Source organism: Melopsittacus undulatus, chromosome 2, assembly GCF_012275295.1.
Source record: "Melopsittacus undulatus isolate bMelUnd1 chromosome 2, bMelUnd1.mat.Z, whole genome shotgun sequence".
NCBI lineage: Eukaryota > Metazoa > Chordata > Aves > Psittaciformes > Psittaculidae > Melopsittacus > Melopsittacus undulatus.
The window spans coordinates 93,197,767-93,216,493 of NC_047528.1; the positions used below are offsets into that span (position 1 = coordinate 93,197,767).

General features: G+C 40.6%; 2 protein-coding genes across 2 annotated transcripts in view; both read right to left on the minus strand.

Moving 5' to 3' along the window:
* Positions 1 to 18,727, minus strand: part of MRPS6 (mitochondrial ribosomal protein S6) — a 47,143-nt gene that overhangs the window by 16,133 nt on the left and 12,283 nt on the right. The gene's annotated exons all lie outside the window — the stretch shown is intronic.
* SLC5A3 (solute carrier family 5 member 3) lies at positions 10,466 to 17,507 on the minus strand. The gene has a single exon (XM_005151661.4). The coding sequence runs from the start codon at positions 17,208 to 17,210 to the stop codon at positions 15,069 to 15,071; it is 2,142 nt and encodes a 713-aa protein (XP_005151718.1). The 5' UTR covers positions 17,211 to 17,507; the 3' UTR covers positions 10,466 to 15,068.

Here is an 18,727-nt window from a genome sequence, read left to right on the forward strand (position 1 = left end):
TTTTTGTCTCTTTTCTACATGCCAACAGATCAGCACATTCCCTGAGTGGCTGCATGTCCAACATGATGTGTAGTTTCTAAACACAATGAAGCTGAAGATCAAGTCCCATGTATTTAAAAACAAAACAAAAAGAACAAGAAAAGAAAGCCACAGATTTCTACATTAAGGATTGTAAAATATTACGTGTTTTTGCAACCTCCCCACTTGTGGCCATACTTTGAAAACATAAACTAATTGTTGGTTTTGAAAGCTTGTCACTGTAATCCCTCTCATTCTTCCTCTCCAAAAAAGATCACGGTTTATCATAGCCTTCCTAAAGCCATCCACCCAACTATATATAGGCTAGCCATTGCTAACCATAATATCCACAGACACAGGTTCCTTGGTTTGCCTCAGAGCCAGACCAGTTGAGGACATAGGGAATGGTATTGCCTGGCTCCCAACCCAGGAGCCACAACATTTTTTCCTGAACAGCCAGCACTAATTCCAGTACCACAGATGTGGGAGAGAAAAGGAGAAAATGGAAGGCAGTGCCAGTATATGCATGCCAGAGAGCAGGAAGCACTAGCAAGAAAGCGTAAGGCCTGGTATGTAATTCTAGTGCTGGTTCCCCCTCTTGTGTGCATAGTCAAGCCAGAGCCCTTTCAACTGGCTTCACTCTTAGCGAACTCAGTGAACTTTGCTACTGAATTTGGTTCACTATCACTCAGCCACAGTTACCTTATCTTAAAAAGGTACAGCCCTATGGGCCTGACAGAGTTGTGGAAGGGGAAGGATGTCACTGCACACTGCCCAAGGACTCTTCCCTGGAAAACTGCCCCGGAAGAACGGAAGGAGCGTTGCCTATACACCAAAATTCCTCACTCTTCTACCCCCATGTTTTTAAAATTTACAGTTGCCCAGAAGGAATATGTTAACTAGCATGTCAGCCCTGTATCTGCTGGGCAAAACAATCACAAGAGAGGTATGCTACAACACACTTTCTGTGTATCACTGGCTTTCTCCATGGATGAGGATGATGGCAGCCACATTTACCCGGTGGCTGCTCTGCCAGGGAGACTCTACAGGACTGCTGCCAATGCCACAGGAACTGCGCACATTGAGGTAGATCATCAGGCACCTTTCCACAAAAAGTCCAGTTCAGTTTAAAACTCCACTATCCCCATGAAGTTTTACATATCTCCAAATGTCACACAAACAAGAGTGGAACACCATGCCCTAAGCACTTCCTCCATACCTCCCAGCATCTCAGACTGTGCAAATGGAAATGGATGGGGTGCACCATCAATTACCACCTATGATCAAAGCCATGAACTCATGGTAATAACCAGGAAGTGCTGCAACACAGCACCAACCACCTCTTTTTTGAGGGGAAGTTATATACCACTAGCATGAGTAAAAACTATACCATGGTAGTGTGAGGTGTCCCTGCCCATGGCAGGGGGGTTGGAACTAGATGATCTTAAGGTCCTTTCCAACCCTAACTATTCTATGATTCTATGTTTTTTCAGTCATACAGAACCCACATGGCTGCAACCCGTAAGTGTACTAAAAATGGGCGAATAGAAAGAGTATGTGGACTACTCTGATGGCAAAGTATATTACAGGAGGCCAAACAGACAATAGCTCATCAGCCAGCTTAGAGACAGACCAGAAACACAGCAAGGGCTTGAAATAAAGCTTTTATAACGTTTATGTCTCCTAAAAAACAAGGAGTCACTTACGCAATCCTAAAGGGAAGGACAGTGCTGTGGCTGGAACTAGAGCCACTGCTCTGCTTCCATCTCGTTCGCTGGCCGGAGGGACCTCCAGAGAGGACAGAAAATCAGGCAAAGGGTTAAAAAACCCCAGAATTGGCTAAAAAAAAAAAAAAAAGTCTTCTCAAGCCACCAAAGCTCCCCCAGAAAGAGTCTTTAGAGAGAAAAAGAAGAGGAAGCAGACACCAAATACTCAGTTTTAAGGCTAGGACTGTACTCAGGTTCTTCTGGCCACTTACTCAGTTCAACAAGAAGCATTTAAGGTCAATGGGCACATCTCCTTAAATTAGAGAGAAATCCATCATAATTAGCTTGATTACCCCTTCAATGTAGTAATAGTAGGATAAAATTATGTCTTTTTTTGGTTGTTAAACAGTTACCAAAGGTTGTTCTGAGATTATTTACTGAGGTGGAAACCAATCTATGCTTAGAAGAAAGCTGCAATTCAAAAGCAGCAAAACTGGGGGGCAGAGGAGAGGGGAAAACCAACTTTTTACTGTCATTCACTACATAATAAAACACTAGAAACTTATTAGTGAAAATTATTTTAAAAACCCCACACATACATTTGTGAACTAGCCAAGATCTACACTGGCATAAGAAAAAAGAGCTCTGCAATGAGAAACAAGGGGAAGCTGGAAAGAGTCATGTAACTGTCACACCCTGGTTTAGTACACAAAATACACAGCAAACAGATGAAAACCTAATCTGCATGAACAGACAGCAAAGAAAAAATTAGAGCTAACATTAGTGAAAAGCATAGCCAGGCATACAGCACAGCAAGGCCATTCTTTATCTGCCTAGAGAAAAAACTTGAACTCCTGGTGCAAGATGCAAAGCTGCAATTACTATAAAAGCATAAACAACACAGAACAGAAGTCCTAAGTGAGCTACAGCCACTGAAGGATACATTCTAATCAGAAAAGATCAAAACACAGATTAAAGCAGTAGATCAAGCAAGGAAAAGATGTGGGAGCCATGCTGCACCCCTGCAAAAAACAGCCTGCATGTGACAGATGAGCACAATCAGGATGTCCGGAAACTGAGCAACAGAAGCATGAGGACTCTGGACACCTGCCTGGAAGCTCAGCTGGCTGGAAGCTCCACAAAGGTGGGGAGGGATTGGTCTAGGGAAAGCTGGACAGGGGACAGCACTAGGCAGAAACAGAGGTTTCTGTAATTACAACAGTATGATTTTCCCAATATAGAATAAGGAAGAAGTGGGAGAAAGCCAGGTGCTGCTCAATGTGATAACAGTTTTGCTCTTCCATCAAAGACTGATTGAACAAAAAGGCATGATACTATTATAGAAACGGATTTGGCAAATAGCGAGAAAGTTGTAACAGGCAAGTCACCAAAAATAAATTTGGGGGAGAGATCAAAATTGACTCAGTCTGAGTTAAAAATAACACCCCATACTGAAAACACATCTTTAATTAGCTTTTTAACTGGGTATAAGCCAAGGAGCTAGCAGCTTCACCTGATGTGAATATGAAGCCCAGGGACTTGGATACAGAGGCAGCAGCAACTTTTAAAGTCAAAGTGATGCTAATCTCTCTTCTGTTCCAAAATAAACCTTTCTTCAAAGGATCTAAATTCCACAATATAATTACTTTAAGAGGAAAAAAAATAAACTCAATAACTTCTTTGATCTTAAATGTTAAAGAAACTGAACTGAAAAATCAAGCAATACAAGTACCATATAAATACCAAGTTCCAGTTAAATTAACTCAGTCTCAACACTGAACTTAGCTGAATTTAATTTAATTTAGAGAGTTGATACTCTTAATTTCTAAAAAGAACTCTAGAAGGTGTCTTGTAAGTCTGAAGTAAACAGCAACCAAAATCTCAATGATTCAGGGCAATTTCAGTGTTTTATTACTAGAAAAAGTTACTGTGTGGCAATTGGCCACAACTTCAGAATGAATTAAACACCTTTCTTAAAACTCCATTGAGAGATGTATCCTCTTCATCTCAACCACAATAAATTACAATATCAACTTCAGCTAAAGTCTACTTATCAGGAACTTGCTAAGACCAGGCTTACAGACACTACAAGCAAGTTGTGTCCCTCTCATGCCTTTTAGATGTGAATTCATGTTATCACATGGTAATAATACTCATTATCAAGAGTGGAAAGAAGGAAAAAAAGGCAGCCTTTGCAAAACACACATGGGGAAGTTGTTTTCAAACACCTTTTCTCCCTGGCCTTTGAAACACATGCCCATACGCACTCATACACAATGCCTATTGTTTCTACACTTGGCTTGTTTCAGCTGAAACACAGAAGATACGTCACTGAAAGGAACAAAAAGATGGCAATAGGAGCAGGAAAAGGGGAAGGTGAGAGGAAAAGAAGCCTTCTCCAATCTTGTGATACATATGCTAGAACCAGAGTCCCAGAAGCCAGAGCTGTCACCAACTCAGTACTTCTCACTCCTAAACCTCTTCCTGAGCACATTGTGAGGGATACATGGTTGCAGTTTGCTAATTCAGGTCATCAATTCCTCTCCCCAGAGCAATGAGCTGATAGTTTTAAGATACCCTGGAACTTTTTCTGACTTCTCTTAACAAATTTCCCTTCAATTCCTCAAGCGTTTGGATTGCAAGTACCCAGCCTCACAGATCCACCTTCAGAAAACCCTGACATAAGGAAAGGAAAATGTAAAGCCTAGACTTAACTGCACAGTCAAGACTAATCAAGGTTTGCACTGTCATCCTTAGACAACTTTAAAAGAGAAATCCAGTGCATAACAGTGGTTTTAGATGTATTGAGGGTTTTTACCACCACAGTCTTCCTCCACATATTCCAATATTACAGCTGACTGTAATAGTTTACTGCTTTCTTGAGAAAACTGGTTATGCATCCTCTGGGCAAGAGGTTTTGTGGTGCAGTTTTACATAGTAAGATGCTCAGTATGATGTAATTCCTATGAAAACAAGCTGTGGATGAAAAATAATGCATACAAGTTCAAGTGGCATACAAGAATTAAGATGGAACTTAAATTTGGAAGCTTATTTCTCAAGAATGTCAGCTATACTACCGAATTTATCAAGAGTAATGTTAAGAATTTTAATTCTCAGTAATAACTCAAATATGTTTTTCCTTTCAATCTCTCCCCTCTAACTCAGCCTTGTTTCCATCTCCACATTCTATGTGCATGGTTTCCCTAGTATTTTCTCTCATCAGCTTATTTTAAGCTTTTCTATTCACCCACATACTTAATACTAGCTTAGAAGACTTACAGACACTGTCAGAAAGGGCCCAAGAGTGATGGCTGCTATTTCTGAGGTAAACTGAAGCCCACCAGCCCCTTGCCCCAAGTGTTTGATAGGAAAAGGTTGCCTGAACGCATTGCTCCTCACCCCTTCAGCTGCCTGGCACCTCCCTCCACATTCACTAGCTTCTCTGCAAGTCAGGGAAAGAACATGCATCAAATCACTGCCATGATGCTGTTACTATTTAGGTTCCTGGATGCTGCAGGGACAAAGTCAGTGATATTATCAAGGAGAAGGGCTTTGGTGTGTTGTGAAGGGTATGCATGACTGGAGCTCCCAACCCAAGCCACCTCCTTGACACACGATACTGAGCCTGGTACTTTTCCCATAGGGAGTAACTCCTTGTTCAACATAGAATCATAGAATAGTTAGGGTTGGAAAGGACCTTAAGATCATCTAGTTCCAACCCCCCTGCCATGGGCAGGGACACCTCACACTAAACCATATCACCCAAGGCTTCATCCAACCTGGTCTTGAACACTGCCAGGGATGGAGCATTCACAAACCTCCCTGGGCAACCCATTCCAGTGCCTCACCAACCTAACAGTAAAGAATTTCTTCCTTATATCCAGTCTAAACCTCCACTGTTTAAGTTTCAACGCGTTACCCCTTGTCCTATCACTACAGTCCCTAATGAATAGTCCCTCAACAGCATCCCTGTAGGCCCCCTTCAGATACTGGAAGGCTGCTATGAGGTCTCTAAGCAGCCTTCTCTTCTCCAGGCTGAACAGCCACAACTTTCTCAGCCTGTCTTCATATGAAAGGTGCTCCAGTCCCCTGATCATCCTCGTGGCCTCCTCTGGACTTGTTCTAACAGTTCCATGTCCTTTTTATGTTGAGGACACCAGAACTGCACACAATACTCCAAGTGAGGTCTCACAAGAGCAGAGTAGAGGGGCAGGATCACCTCCTTTGACCTGCTGGTCATGCTCCTTTTGATGCAGCCCAGGATACGGTTGGCTTTCTGGGCTGTGAGCACACACTGAAGCCGGCTCATGTTCATTTTCTCATTGACCAACACCCCCAAGTCCTTCTCCTCAGGGCTGCTCTGAATCCCTTCTCTGACCAACCTGTAGCTGTGCCTGGGATTGCTCCGACCCAGGTGTAGGACCTTGCACTTGAAATGGTTAAACTTCATGAGGTTGGCATCAGCCCAACTCACAAGCGTGTCAAGGTCCCTCTGGATTGCATTCCTTCCCTCCAGCGTATCAACAGAACCACACAGCTTGGTGTCATCGGCAAACTTGCTGAGGGCACACTCAATTCCATTGTCCATGTCAGCAACAAAGATATTAAACAAGACCAGTCCCAACACCGATCCACATGGCACACGTGCACACAACTCCAAACCAACAGAGGTTCTTCCAGTGTAAATCATTTCAGGCACGTTCAGCATTTTTCAGATCAGCTTGTACACACCTCTGTGGCTGGGGGAAATCTTAGCAGCAGCAAGGGAAACAGGCACTGCTTGGCTTCCAGAGGACAAACACTCATTTGAGTCACAGCTATAAAGGCCAAACACAGTTACTTTTTACATTCTCCAGGTTGAAGGCTTCCAGCCTTGGAGCGCAAGCAATAGTCTAGCCTTTGGAATAACACCTGCCACCCTCTCAAGTACCCATTGCAGCAGTCAGGTGTCAGGATACATCCCAGCCAAGTCTCAACACTCCAAACACAGGATGTACCACTAGCACCATCCAGACTAATCTAAGCCACTGAAGAGCTCCCTTCAATGAAAAACATCTTCTAAGGACTACACATCTTGTTCTTAACACCTAAATGTTACACACATCACACTTACTTCTGTAGAATAAGAGTCAGGACTAAGAAAAAGCTGATCATGGTTAGCAAGAAAAAAAATAGAATATAAAAGAATTAAAAAAAAAACCCCCAAAACACACAAAACCAAAACCAACACCAAAAAAAAAAACCCAACATAAAAATCCAAGCTTCCCAAAGAGTGTGCTGAGAACCACAGCCATAATTTTTAAATCCTCACACTTTTGCAGAAAAGTAACTACCTTTGGCTCCAGACCAAAGGAATAGTGTTTAAGATGGAAGTCACACTGTTTTTACCAACTGGTGTGCAGAAATGAAAGTGAACCTTGGCAATTTATTGCTCAAATTCTCCTGTATACTACAGCACATATACCAGGATACTCAAAGCTAACTTACAAACCTGGTTTCAAGGATCAGTATTAGAAAGAGTTGCTAACAAATTCAAGTTACCTCACAACCATGAAGCCCAATCATCACCTTATTACTGTAAGTCTACAAACATGTAAAAAAAATCAAAAAAGTAAATTCCTAAATAGAACCTAGTTAAATGTATTTGCTAGACAGGGAGGAAGAAAGCAGAGAGCTGAAACCTCCTGGCTTGTTCACTTTCCTGGCACAAGAAGATGCACAGGGCAAACTGGGACAGCCACATCCAAGGAGGGAGAATTCACTTGAGAGCCAGCAGGCAAAAAGTACTCATTACCATCATCTCCTTGGGTTTTTTTCAGTGAACCCTCAAAATAAACGCTGCTGCAGTATTCATTGAACCCACCCACAGCTTGCCTGGGCCAGGACTCCACACCCAAAGAAAACATGAATGTCTCAAACATCAGTGAATTGGGGACTGACAGAGTCTTTACTAATACAAATGGAAGCAGCTGGTGACAAAGAGGCTTCTTGAACCTCTTTTAAAGTCAATGAAATGGAAAGCTGCTCACTGACTAATCACCCAATAGACTAATTAGCCAATTAATTAACAGTTAACTAATGAAAACACAGGAGTCCCATTTCCCCCTGGAAACAGCAAATCCAAACCAAGTCTGCAGGCAGAAAACTACTTATTTTTCCACCCCAAATCCAAAGCTTCCTCTCCAAAGCCATTTTTTTATCCATTCCCTCAACCAACCAGCAAAGCTTCCACTTTTATTTTACAACACAGCAGCAAACAAAGATAATACCAAGAACAACTTTGATGAATGCAACATTTCCTCTATAGCTGAAAAGCTGGGTTTAAGGTCCTTCTCAGTTTTTGCCAGCATCCTGTATCTAAAAGAACATCTTAATTCCCAATGCACAGGTGATTTAACACCAGGCCTGCCAGTGGACAATGAATAAGGCACAATTCACACCATGCTTTCCATGGCTGCTGGTTCAAAGATGTTCTTATGGGGGAACAGGGACAAGGGGGAGAAGGAAGTGGAAGACTCATGCTCTTAGCTTACATGTGTCAATGTTTTAATCTTTTTCAAACAGTGAAAAGGTACCCTTCCCTCCCCAAAGGCTAAGCACTAACTACCATAAGTTGTAACTGCTTCCTACGAGGGAAAAACAGCATCACACACATCAGAGCATGACTGCTGGCACAGGCTTCTCTGAGGACTTAGGCACCAGGGCCGATTTCTAGATCACAGTGAGAAATAAAACACAAGACAGACAGTGAGGCATTCAAGCTGGGGCAGCCCCAGAGGGACAGCAAAGTACAACTGGAGGTATTTAAAGACACTCAACTAAGAAGGTGCCTGTCCCACTCAAGGTTGCTCAGGCAGCAGCTGAACAGGGCATTTAAAGAAGAAAGGGGGTAGGGCTGAAGGAAGAAAAAACTAAATCATAACTTCACACAATATCCAGCAAGGCTGCCCTGCTAAGTGAGGGTTCACTCCTATTGTGTTTTGCATGCAAGCTGCTGCTCTCCAGGGTGCTTCAGCTAACCTAGCCCTGCCAGCTTCAGTGTGTAGAAAGTTTAGTCCAGCCTACCCCCAGTCCCACCTCCCCATACCATGAGCTGGCCTCAAGTTTTTGCAGCCAAACTCTGCACCCATATTTTGGATTCCCTAAGTTTTTCTTGCAGCTTTAAAGAATCTAGTTTGTTTGGAGTTTTTTCCTACCCAGATGCCCACAACCTGCTTCAAGAGGTATGCCTTTTAATAAGGTGGCAGGGGGGGAGAGGGGGAATAATGGGAAGAATCTTTATGCATAGGGATGTGAGGCTTACTACAAAAGTAAGAGCAGCTATGACAATTAGGGACACTCTCCAAAATAGCTTCACAGATATCTGTTCTGTTGTTGTTTGGGTTTTTTTTCTCTATTTTTATTGAAACTTTGTACAGAAGTTTTAAACATTTCCATACAATACTTTTAGACAGGACAAAATGCCATGGTAAAGGAATGTAAACTGCAAGAAACACAGTCTGAAGTATCCAAATACTCTCTAATAAGAGTTTTAGTTTGAAGACTAATGCAGTAGGCAAAATAATATGCATACAGTTTACAAAGAACAGTATACACAGGGCCAGCAATGCTAACTATGAAATTTTTGCATCAGATTTACTTCAAAGATTTATAGCAATATGATAATTCTATACACTAGACCAAAATTAATTTATCATACATCGTTTCTATGACAAAAAGCTTGTCATTAAGGACAGTAGCAACTTACAATATACTTAAGCTGTATTAATCTCAGTAACACTTCTAAATCTATATTCCTACTACAGTAATTTTTTTCAGTATATTGTCTTATAAGATCTTAACAGACCTTTAAATAACACTTTACCAAAAGAGACCTGGATCCATTATAGCGATCTTATCTACATGCCCATTTGGCTTATTAAAACAAAAACAAACCAACCAAAACACAAGAGACAAGGAAAAAACGCAGGTTTCAAATGCTCTATGATATCATTTGGTTTTGGTCTGAAATGTATTTTACTTGAATAGTAAAAAAAAAAAAAAACCAAAACAAAACAAAAAAAGCAAGAAAAAAACCCAAATCCCACACAAACCAAAAAATAAAAAACCAAAAAGGCAGTTCATTAACTGGTATTTTATATAAAATCTGCAGAAAAAATACAACAACAAAAAACAAAAGTACTTCACAGATATCTAAAAAAAACATTATATCAGAGATAAAGGTAAAGCAGCATCACTTTGACACTGTGCTTTAAAAATAAGAAGATGAATGAAGAGACTGCTCTAGTGATATTAGAAAATTTGCTTTCTTCTTGAAGAAGAAGACTACTAACATTTTGCACAGCAACTATTTTTATAACCACCTCATTTAAAAACGTGTATTCATAGACACAGAGAATTGTCATATCATTACCATTTTTGCTCAAAGTGTCTGACTTTACACAGTGAAATTGATAATGCTAAGTGTCACCAGATGTCACTATATCATGAATATTAGAAGAGAAGCAAATGCCTTTAAACCAACACCATAAAAGAAACAATAGAAAGTGTTTTGTAAACAAAACAAACCACTTTGCAAAACAAGAGAGTTCAGAGATCTCACAGTGAAATCAGAAATCCTAATTATATATGTTTACATTCTAGGACTACTCTTTACCTTAGGCCAATTAAAGCACATTAAACCATTTAATTATATACAAACATTTTCTTAAAAGAAAAATTTAAACCATTGCACACACATCTGCTTTTTAACATCACGTAACAAGGTTAGTTTTATTTTCAAAACAATTACATTTAAGGGCACAGAACATACAGAATACCAAATTAACAGATGAGTATTTTGCTTCACTATACATGCTAAATCCAAAGATTTCCTCAAGAAAGCTAGAGCTTAGCTACTCCAACTTCTTCCATGTATCCTGTTCTCTGAAAGGGAGCATCTCCCAACACCTCCTTTATCTTAGGATTTAAAAAAATATATATATAAAAAAAATAAAGCTGTAAGTTTTAAAGTTGTAAGCATCTTCTGCTTTAAGTGCTCGCACAGAGATCCTTTGATGGCTCTCCCTACTACACTGTAACCTTGTGGGAAATCCTTTCCACTACTCAGTTACAGTACTCTCATGACTTGCATCAGAAGTCTCATGCTGGACCTTCTGGGATTAGGGTAGAAAGGGGAACACAGAAGTGGAGGAGTAGAAAATACACAAGCAGTATACTGAAGGCCATTTTAATTTCTTACAATCTCTCACTGTTTCCTTTCAGGTACTAGCAAAAGCTAACAGGGGAAAAAAAGAAAAAAATCATAGAAAAACCCCAACTAAACTTTGGCAGAGAATAGCATCAAATCAGTCATTTAAAAAAAAAAGTTAAATAAGAACAGTCTCCCAAAGCTCTTAAGAAGCCTCTTTTTCAAATAAAAGGCTTCTAACAAATTTCTGAGAGAAAATTCAAATATCTAAACAGAAAAATAAGTTAAGGGAAGTAACAAAAAAAAAAGTGTCATTCCAAAATAAGTTTTTCAAGACATCATTCTAAGCTCAAGGCAATAAATAAACCAGCCGCTACAAGACAGAAGCATGTGTCCTCCTGGATCTAATCCTGCATGACTAGCCAGTCCCACCAAGGAGGCAGCCAGGCATTAGAATTCATGAAACTGATTGTCCATTATGGGAGACACTTTATAGTTTTACTGGACCAAAAAGTTGGTGTTTATACCGAAACATTAACCTGGATTAACATCCCTTCCATGTAGATCATGATCAGATTAGCAAAGGCATGTTTACGCTATAAAAAAAAACCTCAAGCAACTTCTTATACTAAGGTCCATAACACAGGGCAAGGTACTTGCTCACCAACAGAGTTTGCTTGAAACCTTATATATATTCATATATATATATATTCATATATATATGGGTTTTTTTTCTAATAAAGGAGTTTTATTAAGTGGCTATACCCAGCAAAAAACATTAGCAAGTTCTACAACCTCTAAGACATGAAAACAGCAAGACTGAAGAGGCTGGCATTAGGCAGAGAGTAGCATAGAAACATTTTTAAATGACTGAAAAAGCACTGGAGAAATAATTTGCTTAAAAGCTTCTTCACAATAATAGGTCTAAAGATGAGGGGAATGCAAAATATTACTTTATTAATATCCTGACTGACTGCCAATTGCCACTGTGATTAATGCAGCAACTTGTTACTTTAGCAAAAGTAAGAAGACATTAACTGGAAGATGGAGTATCTGAGATTCAACAGTCAAAGGTTGCACTGTAACATTTGTGAAGGACTGTTGACTCCCTACCGCTGTCAAAGGATAACTTCACCATGGATCTGACTGTAGTTACACTGAACAGGATACCGGCATCCTGTATGTTAACTCTAAACAGCATTCTCTTTTAAAAAAGTAAATGACCTGGGGGGGAGGGGGGTGCCGAGGGGAGGAAAAACAAGCTGGGAAAAGCCGTTATAAGCAATCCACTCTTCAGGTGGCTATTAAAAGCCATGCCTTCAGCTTCATAACCATGTAAGGCACCCTGGAAAAAAGCAAGCACAGATGAAGCACCAGCAGCCAAGCATAAGGGTCCCTGAGCTAACCTGGTTTCACAGGTTAGGTGGCAATGCATTTGATAGTACTGAGAGCAGAAAGGACTGGTCTAGAAAATCCAAGTACCAGCCACTAATAGAAAGACATGCCAAGTTACTAAGGGACAGTGCCTGCTACATGAGTCTCTTTTCCTGTGCCAAATCAGGCATATTAGCCAGATCCCAGCCTTTTCTAGAAGGTACTGCTGGACTGAGACTTATTTTTACCCTCTACAAGTTATTTTTCATCCCATTAAAATCAAATTTTGCCCTAGGTTACTTTATCCAGCATAGGGAAAAAAAAAAAAAAACAAAAAAAACCAGAAAAACTGTGTTTTACAGCTTTCTAACAGTACTGTCCTTCCCAACTCAGCCTACTAATAAAGCAACTTGAGGTGCCATTACCCATTTCACATACTTTACCATTAGAAACAATTTAAAATACTTTTTCTGAATGAAGCCAGCCACACAAACCATAAGAAAACGTGTCTCGTCACACTGCTGTTAACACCAAGACTCAGGTATGGCAACTCTCCTCTTCTACATATAATGCAACGGCACTCCTATACCTATTCCAGTATTTCCAGTTAAGAACAGTCTGCTTTCCAATAGCAACAACTAAAAACAAAGAAAGGCAGGGCATCTCGGCCTCTGTTTAAAGTCTTGGAATGAATGGGATTCAGTCTATTTAAAAATAAACACCAAAACAAACAAACAAATGAAAAACCCATAAAAAAAACCACACCAAAGAAAACCCCCCAAAAATGGAAGTTAGTAATTTTATCTAAAAATATGTATTATACATGATACTACTAAAAGCTATTTGGATGGCCTGCAGCTTACAGCACCACTGTACTGGAAAGCAAATTTTCTCCAGCAGTCAAAGGCAGAATGCATCCAAACTTCATTATAACGTAACTATTTCACCCATAGGGATTGGTTCTTTTTTATGTGCCAAGGAAACATTGCTGGACCCTTGAATCAATGCTGTTGAACTGTCAGCATGGTCCCTCAGACCGTTTCTGGCCTAGCCAGTTCATGCTCTCACAAATCCCCAAACAACCTCTGGAGCAAAGACAACTAAAGGAATTATTTTCACAGGAAGCCTGAATATGACAATTCTGCCATGGAGGATAAGGGAGTTTACTAACACAAGTGCAGCCACACACTGTCAACTGGTCTCTGTGCCCAAAAACAGGTCCTGACTTGGTTTAGTGCAAGGGCAAGAGCACTCAAGACGGCAACACATTCTCCAGCTTTACGAAGGAGAAGTGGGCCTTGTGGCTTGCTGAGTTCCATCAACCTACTGCACACACATCCTCCACACCTGGAAACCATTCATCCCTGCCTTGGGCATCCATCCTTCAGAAGAAAAGAACCTCAGCATCTCCAGACCTACTGATCACTTGGGAAAAGTTTCACTTTTATCTGAAGAATCATAAGGGCAGACCTCAATTGCTGACACAGATTACAACTGCACATGCTCCTTATCTCCTGACACAGAATCCCTCAGGAGTCATTCCCTAAAAAAATCTGACAGGGAGCAAGAGGAAGCAGGAAAAGACATGAGGCAAAAGGACTCTGGAAAATAAGGACCACTTCCACCACCTTCCCTCACTCCCCCTGCCACTTGGTTTTCTTCCCTTACACTCAGTGTGCAGCAATGGTAAGGATGCACAGTGTTGCCCTTCTAAAATGGTAGGGATGCAGAGTATTGTCCTGCTGAAGGGCAATGTATTGCCCTTCTACACATACACAGCAGAGAAGTTATTTTACAGTGTGCTTACCAAACTGAAGACATGCCAAGTCTCACACTGTTTTCCCCTCATGTGGTAGAACCTATGCAGAGATATTTTTTCCTCTAGAAAGAGGCTAACCCTAATTATGTACTAATGGTTTGGACATTGAGGAGGCTGAATAAACAGTCTTCTATTTCAACATACTACAAAACCTAACCAAAGAGTATATCCTCTTTTCCTTTCCCCCTTCTCCTCCATTGTCAGTCTGTCATCTCCAAGATTTTTGGTTTGTTTTTTCTTTTTTGTCTTTTTTTTTTTTAAATACAGCAACTTTTCAGTAATGGAATTTACAGTGGGTTTTCTTACAGAGGAAAAAAGACAGAAAGCTACTAACAGCTATTATGGTTTAAGTGCTACAAGACGAAACAAAATACCTTTCTATTGTTACTATGAGAGAAATGAGAAACTAAAAACATAAAAAAACAAAACACAACAACTAACAAAACCTAAAAGCAGTGAACAAAATTAAAGAGTGCCAAGTTGGCCAAGGTAATATAGTTAGGTTACAAAGAACGAGTAGTGATGTGCATCGCAGCCCTACATTTAAAAATTTTTCAACACAGCTTTAATCGTTTAGATTTGACACATCAGCAAATGATAAGTTGTTATCTTAATGCTGACTGAGCTATGTAACTGCCTGACTTCAAACACAGCCACCTGCCTGCCTTTGGTATATTTATACACATGTACATGGAACAAACAAAAGGTTAGTACTGCAAATAGGAAAAAAGACAAAAGGGGGAAAAGACATGACACAACAGATTCTGCTTTCAGCAGAGATAGGACAACGTCTCAAATGGTCTCTAAATAGGCTAAAGTTGAGTTGATCTTACAATTATAGCGTAAACAATGCCTGGGTTGCAGTTATGTTATTTGAAAGGAAAAAAAAATTAAAACAAAACAAAAAATCTCTAGAGACCTTCTGTATGTTTAGCCATACCCTTAAAAGTTCATTATTCACTCACAAAGAGAAATAGACAAACATGAATATTCCAAGCGAACAGACACAGACCAGTCCAGTATTTAGTAATAGTTTAACTTTTGGAGTCTCTTCCAGCATTTGTAAACAAACAGTCTCTTCCTCCATCTCCCGAACAGCTCTCTTGTTCATGTTTTTACTCTTAAAGCCACAGAACCAATCTATGAATTTCAAATGTCTCTCTCTCTCATCTGTCTCTTCCTCATGCTTTTTCTCCCCCATCAAAGCCGCTTGTCCATTCGAATAGCAATCAACTGGTGTCTCAACTTCAGAGTGACTCACAGAAATCACCGGGTTGCTGTCATCTCTGCAAGTAACCAGAAGATTGATATCCTCCGGCTTAATATTTTTAATATTTTCTTCCGATTTGCCATTTGGAATTATATGGTTAGTGTTTTCATTGCACTTGAGGATGCTCTTTTCTTGCACTTTGTACAGCTCCCCCTTTGCAGCACTCTCTTTCACATTCCTGTTTTTCACCGCCCAGAAAGTGGTTGTCCGAACCTGCTCCTTTGTAGGTGGAGGTGTGAGGAGGCTTACTACAAAGGTCACAATCCCAGTGATCCAGAATAGAGTTGTCGCAACATACATGTAATGGATGTTTTTGATAAAGCTTGGCCTAGTATCTGGCTGGTTACACTCAGGAGCACGATAGATAAATGCCAATATCAACCGGATCGCTCCAAGAACAAACCCTGCCATTCCACCATAGAAAGCCCCCTGCTCATTGCAGCGCTTCCAAAAGATACCCATAAGAAACAGAGCAGCCACTGGTGGGGTCAAGTAGTCTGCTACCTCTTGGATATAAAGGTACATCTGACCACCTTGCATTTCTACAATTATCGGGACCCAGGCAATGCTTATAACTACCATGAACGCAACAAAGACTCTTCCTACAATCATCAGTTCTCTAGACGTTGCGCTCTTCCGAATGAGCTTGTAGACATCGAGTGTGAATATGGTGCTGGCACTGTTGAATATAGAGTCCAAGTCACTCATCAGTGCAGCAATCATTACAGCCATCATCAGTCCCCGCAGACCAACCGGCACAAGTTTCATCACCAAACGTGGGTAGGCAATGTTAGAGCATCCCGCTCTGCTCCCGCAGACTTGAAAACAGTGTTCCGGGTTAATGCAGGCAATATCATCTGCAAACAGTATTCGTGAAATCATTCCTGGGACAACTATAATAAACATCGGCAGCAATTTTAAGAAACCTGCCATCAGAGTGGATCCTTTGGCATGAGCAATGTTTTTTGCAGCTAAAACTCTCTGAACTATGACTTGATCGGCACACCAGTACCAGACAGAAGCCGGAGTCTGTCCCAGCAGAAATCCAGGCCAGGGAATATCTTCATCTGTTGGCTCACGCAACATTTTAAGAGCATCAGGCTTTGGGTCAACATTGCAGGAATTGGTATTGGAAATGTTGTAGGTTAACAAGATAGATGTAATATTTGGCGACGCTAACATGTACCTTCTTTTAACTTCTTCAAACCCACCAACCTCCATAATACTTATGATCATAAGTGTGAGGGCACCAATAATCATAAGCAGAGCTTGAAGCGTGTCTGTGTAGATGACAGCCACAAGACCTCCAGTCACAGTCAACAGTGCAGTCATTCCAATAAGGAGGATAACTGACAAATAGAGGTTCCACCCCAGCGATTCTTGAATAAAAAGTGCCCCCGAATACAAGTCAACTGAGAGTTTGGTGAAGATATAAAGAATTAGAGACAATGCTGCAAAATATATTTGAATTCTATGCCCTCCAAAACGCTTGGACAAGTATTCAGGCATGGTGTATACTCCCGACCGGATGTAGACTGGGACGAAGACCCATCCTAAAAGCTGCAAAAGCATTAAGGCGTTGAATTCCCATGCACCTACTGCAAATCCACTTGCTGCTCCAGATCCTGCGAGCCCAATGAAATGTTCGCTTCCAATATTGCTCACAAATAAAGATGCACCAATAGCTACCCAGGTCATAGAACGCCCTGCCAAAAAGTAGCCACTTACGGTGCTCCGATTGTATTTCCACATGGCAAAAAAACCTATGCACATTACAAGCACGAAGTACAGCACCACAATGGCAATGTCTGCTGTTTCCAAAGAAGCCCTCATTTTTGTAAACAAAATGCCTTCGCACAGCTGACGTCCACTTCTCGCCCCCCAGCAAATGTCTTTTAAGCAACACGTGAACCAGTTAACATATATCAACACTGTGGATCAAATTCTTTGTCCCTTGGTTTGCTGTCCTGATGCTGGTGGTTGTGGTACATTTACTTTCTCCGCTTCTCAAATGGAAATTTGGAACTTAGCACGCACTTTTAATCCACATTCCACAAGAGCATCAGCCTTAACTCAGTTGATGTAGGAGAAATTCTTAGTTGCAGCTAAGTTTAGTGAGGCCTACTGTACCAACCCTGCAAGGCAGCAAAGACAAAAGACAAAGATTGAATTAGAGAAGAATTTCATGAAGTAATGAGAAAAAATTTGAAGTTGAGTAAAACAATGACTGAACACCACAGATTTTTTTTCCCCCTTATATTTTCTGCTGTATTTATGCAATCCATAACAGACATAATTAAATAGTTGTAGAACTAAGCAGCAATGCCTTTTACTAGTCAACTTTAATGTTTACAAATACTTTAAGGGACGCAGCAATTCTGGAGTATAAAATGACCCAAATTCCTCACAGGGCAAGGAACAGACATATATTTCATTTTTCTTTAGAGTTTCACAAGTCTGCTTCTCAAGTCATTAAACAGCCCTTCCTCTTTCAAGCAATCTTAAGGAAATTAAACAAAATCAAACAAAAAACAGCCACTAACGAGCATTAACCTGGCTAGTCATTTTCTGCATTGCTCTAGCACTGCACTCCACAAATCTTCATAGATCCTGGCATCACATGCATGAATTTGAGACACCAGCTGGCTGCTAGAGTTAAAAATCAAAGTGAAGTTGCAATGCTGTCAAAAACACAACGTAAATTTAAGATCAGCTGAAAATAAAAAATAAAAAAAAAAATCAAGGTTATTCAGATGAGCTTGGACCTGTCTAGAGCACAGATGGTTACAGACTTACATTTTATTCTGAAAGCTCTTCATACAATACCCCATGTAATCTAGGTGAAGAAAAAGTCCCATTCAAACACAGGGCAAAAACAAAACAATGCCTGACATCTGGCTTAAGGGTATTTCTGTCTGCTTATGTGCATTTTGATCCTCACACCCGCATGGTTTCAGCAATTTTTGGGAGCACCCTACGCACATGGGAGAGAACCAGATGAATTTTGTAGCAGTCAGTTGCTAGGATGCCAGGAAACAGTTCCCAGCATTAACTATGTGTATCCAAGCACTAAAAGGATCAGAGGTTTTGAGGCAAAGCATACCCTGCCACTGTATTCCTGACCCCTCAATCACATCCAATTCTATCAAAGCATGTCAGGAAACTGGTACTCATTTCAGCAAGCAGGTCTGAAGTGCTCAAGGGACAGAAGGGGATAATATGACAACCAAACAGGTTGGAGAGGAAGAGGCACTTAAGAGCTGCACTGTAGCTCCTACTTCCGCTATGAAGATAGGATTAATCCCATCTTCTACATGGTAGGAAGTATCCTCTACCTATATACACTCTCC

Coding starts and splice junctions, on each gene's coding strand:
- SLC5A3 (XM_005151661.4), bottom strand. CDS start 17,210: ATGAGGGCTTCTTTGGAAACAGCAGACATTGCCATTGTGGTGCTGTAC.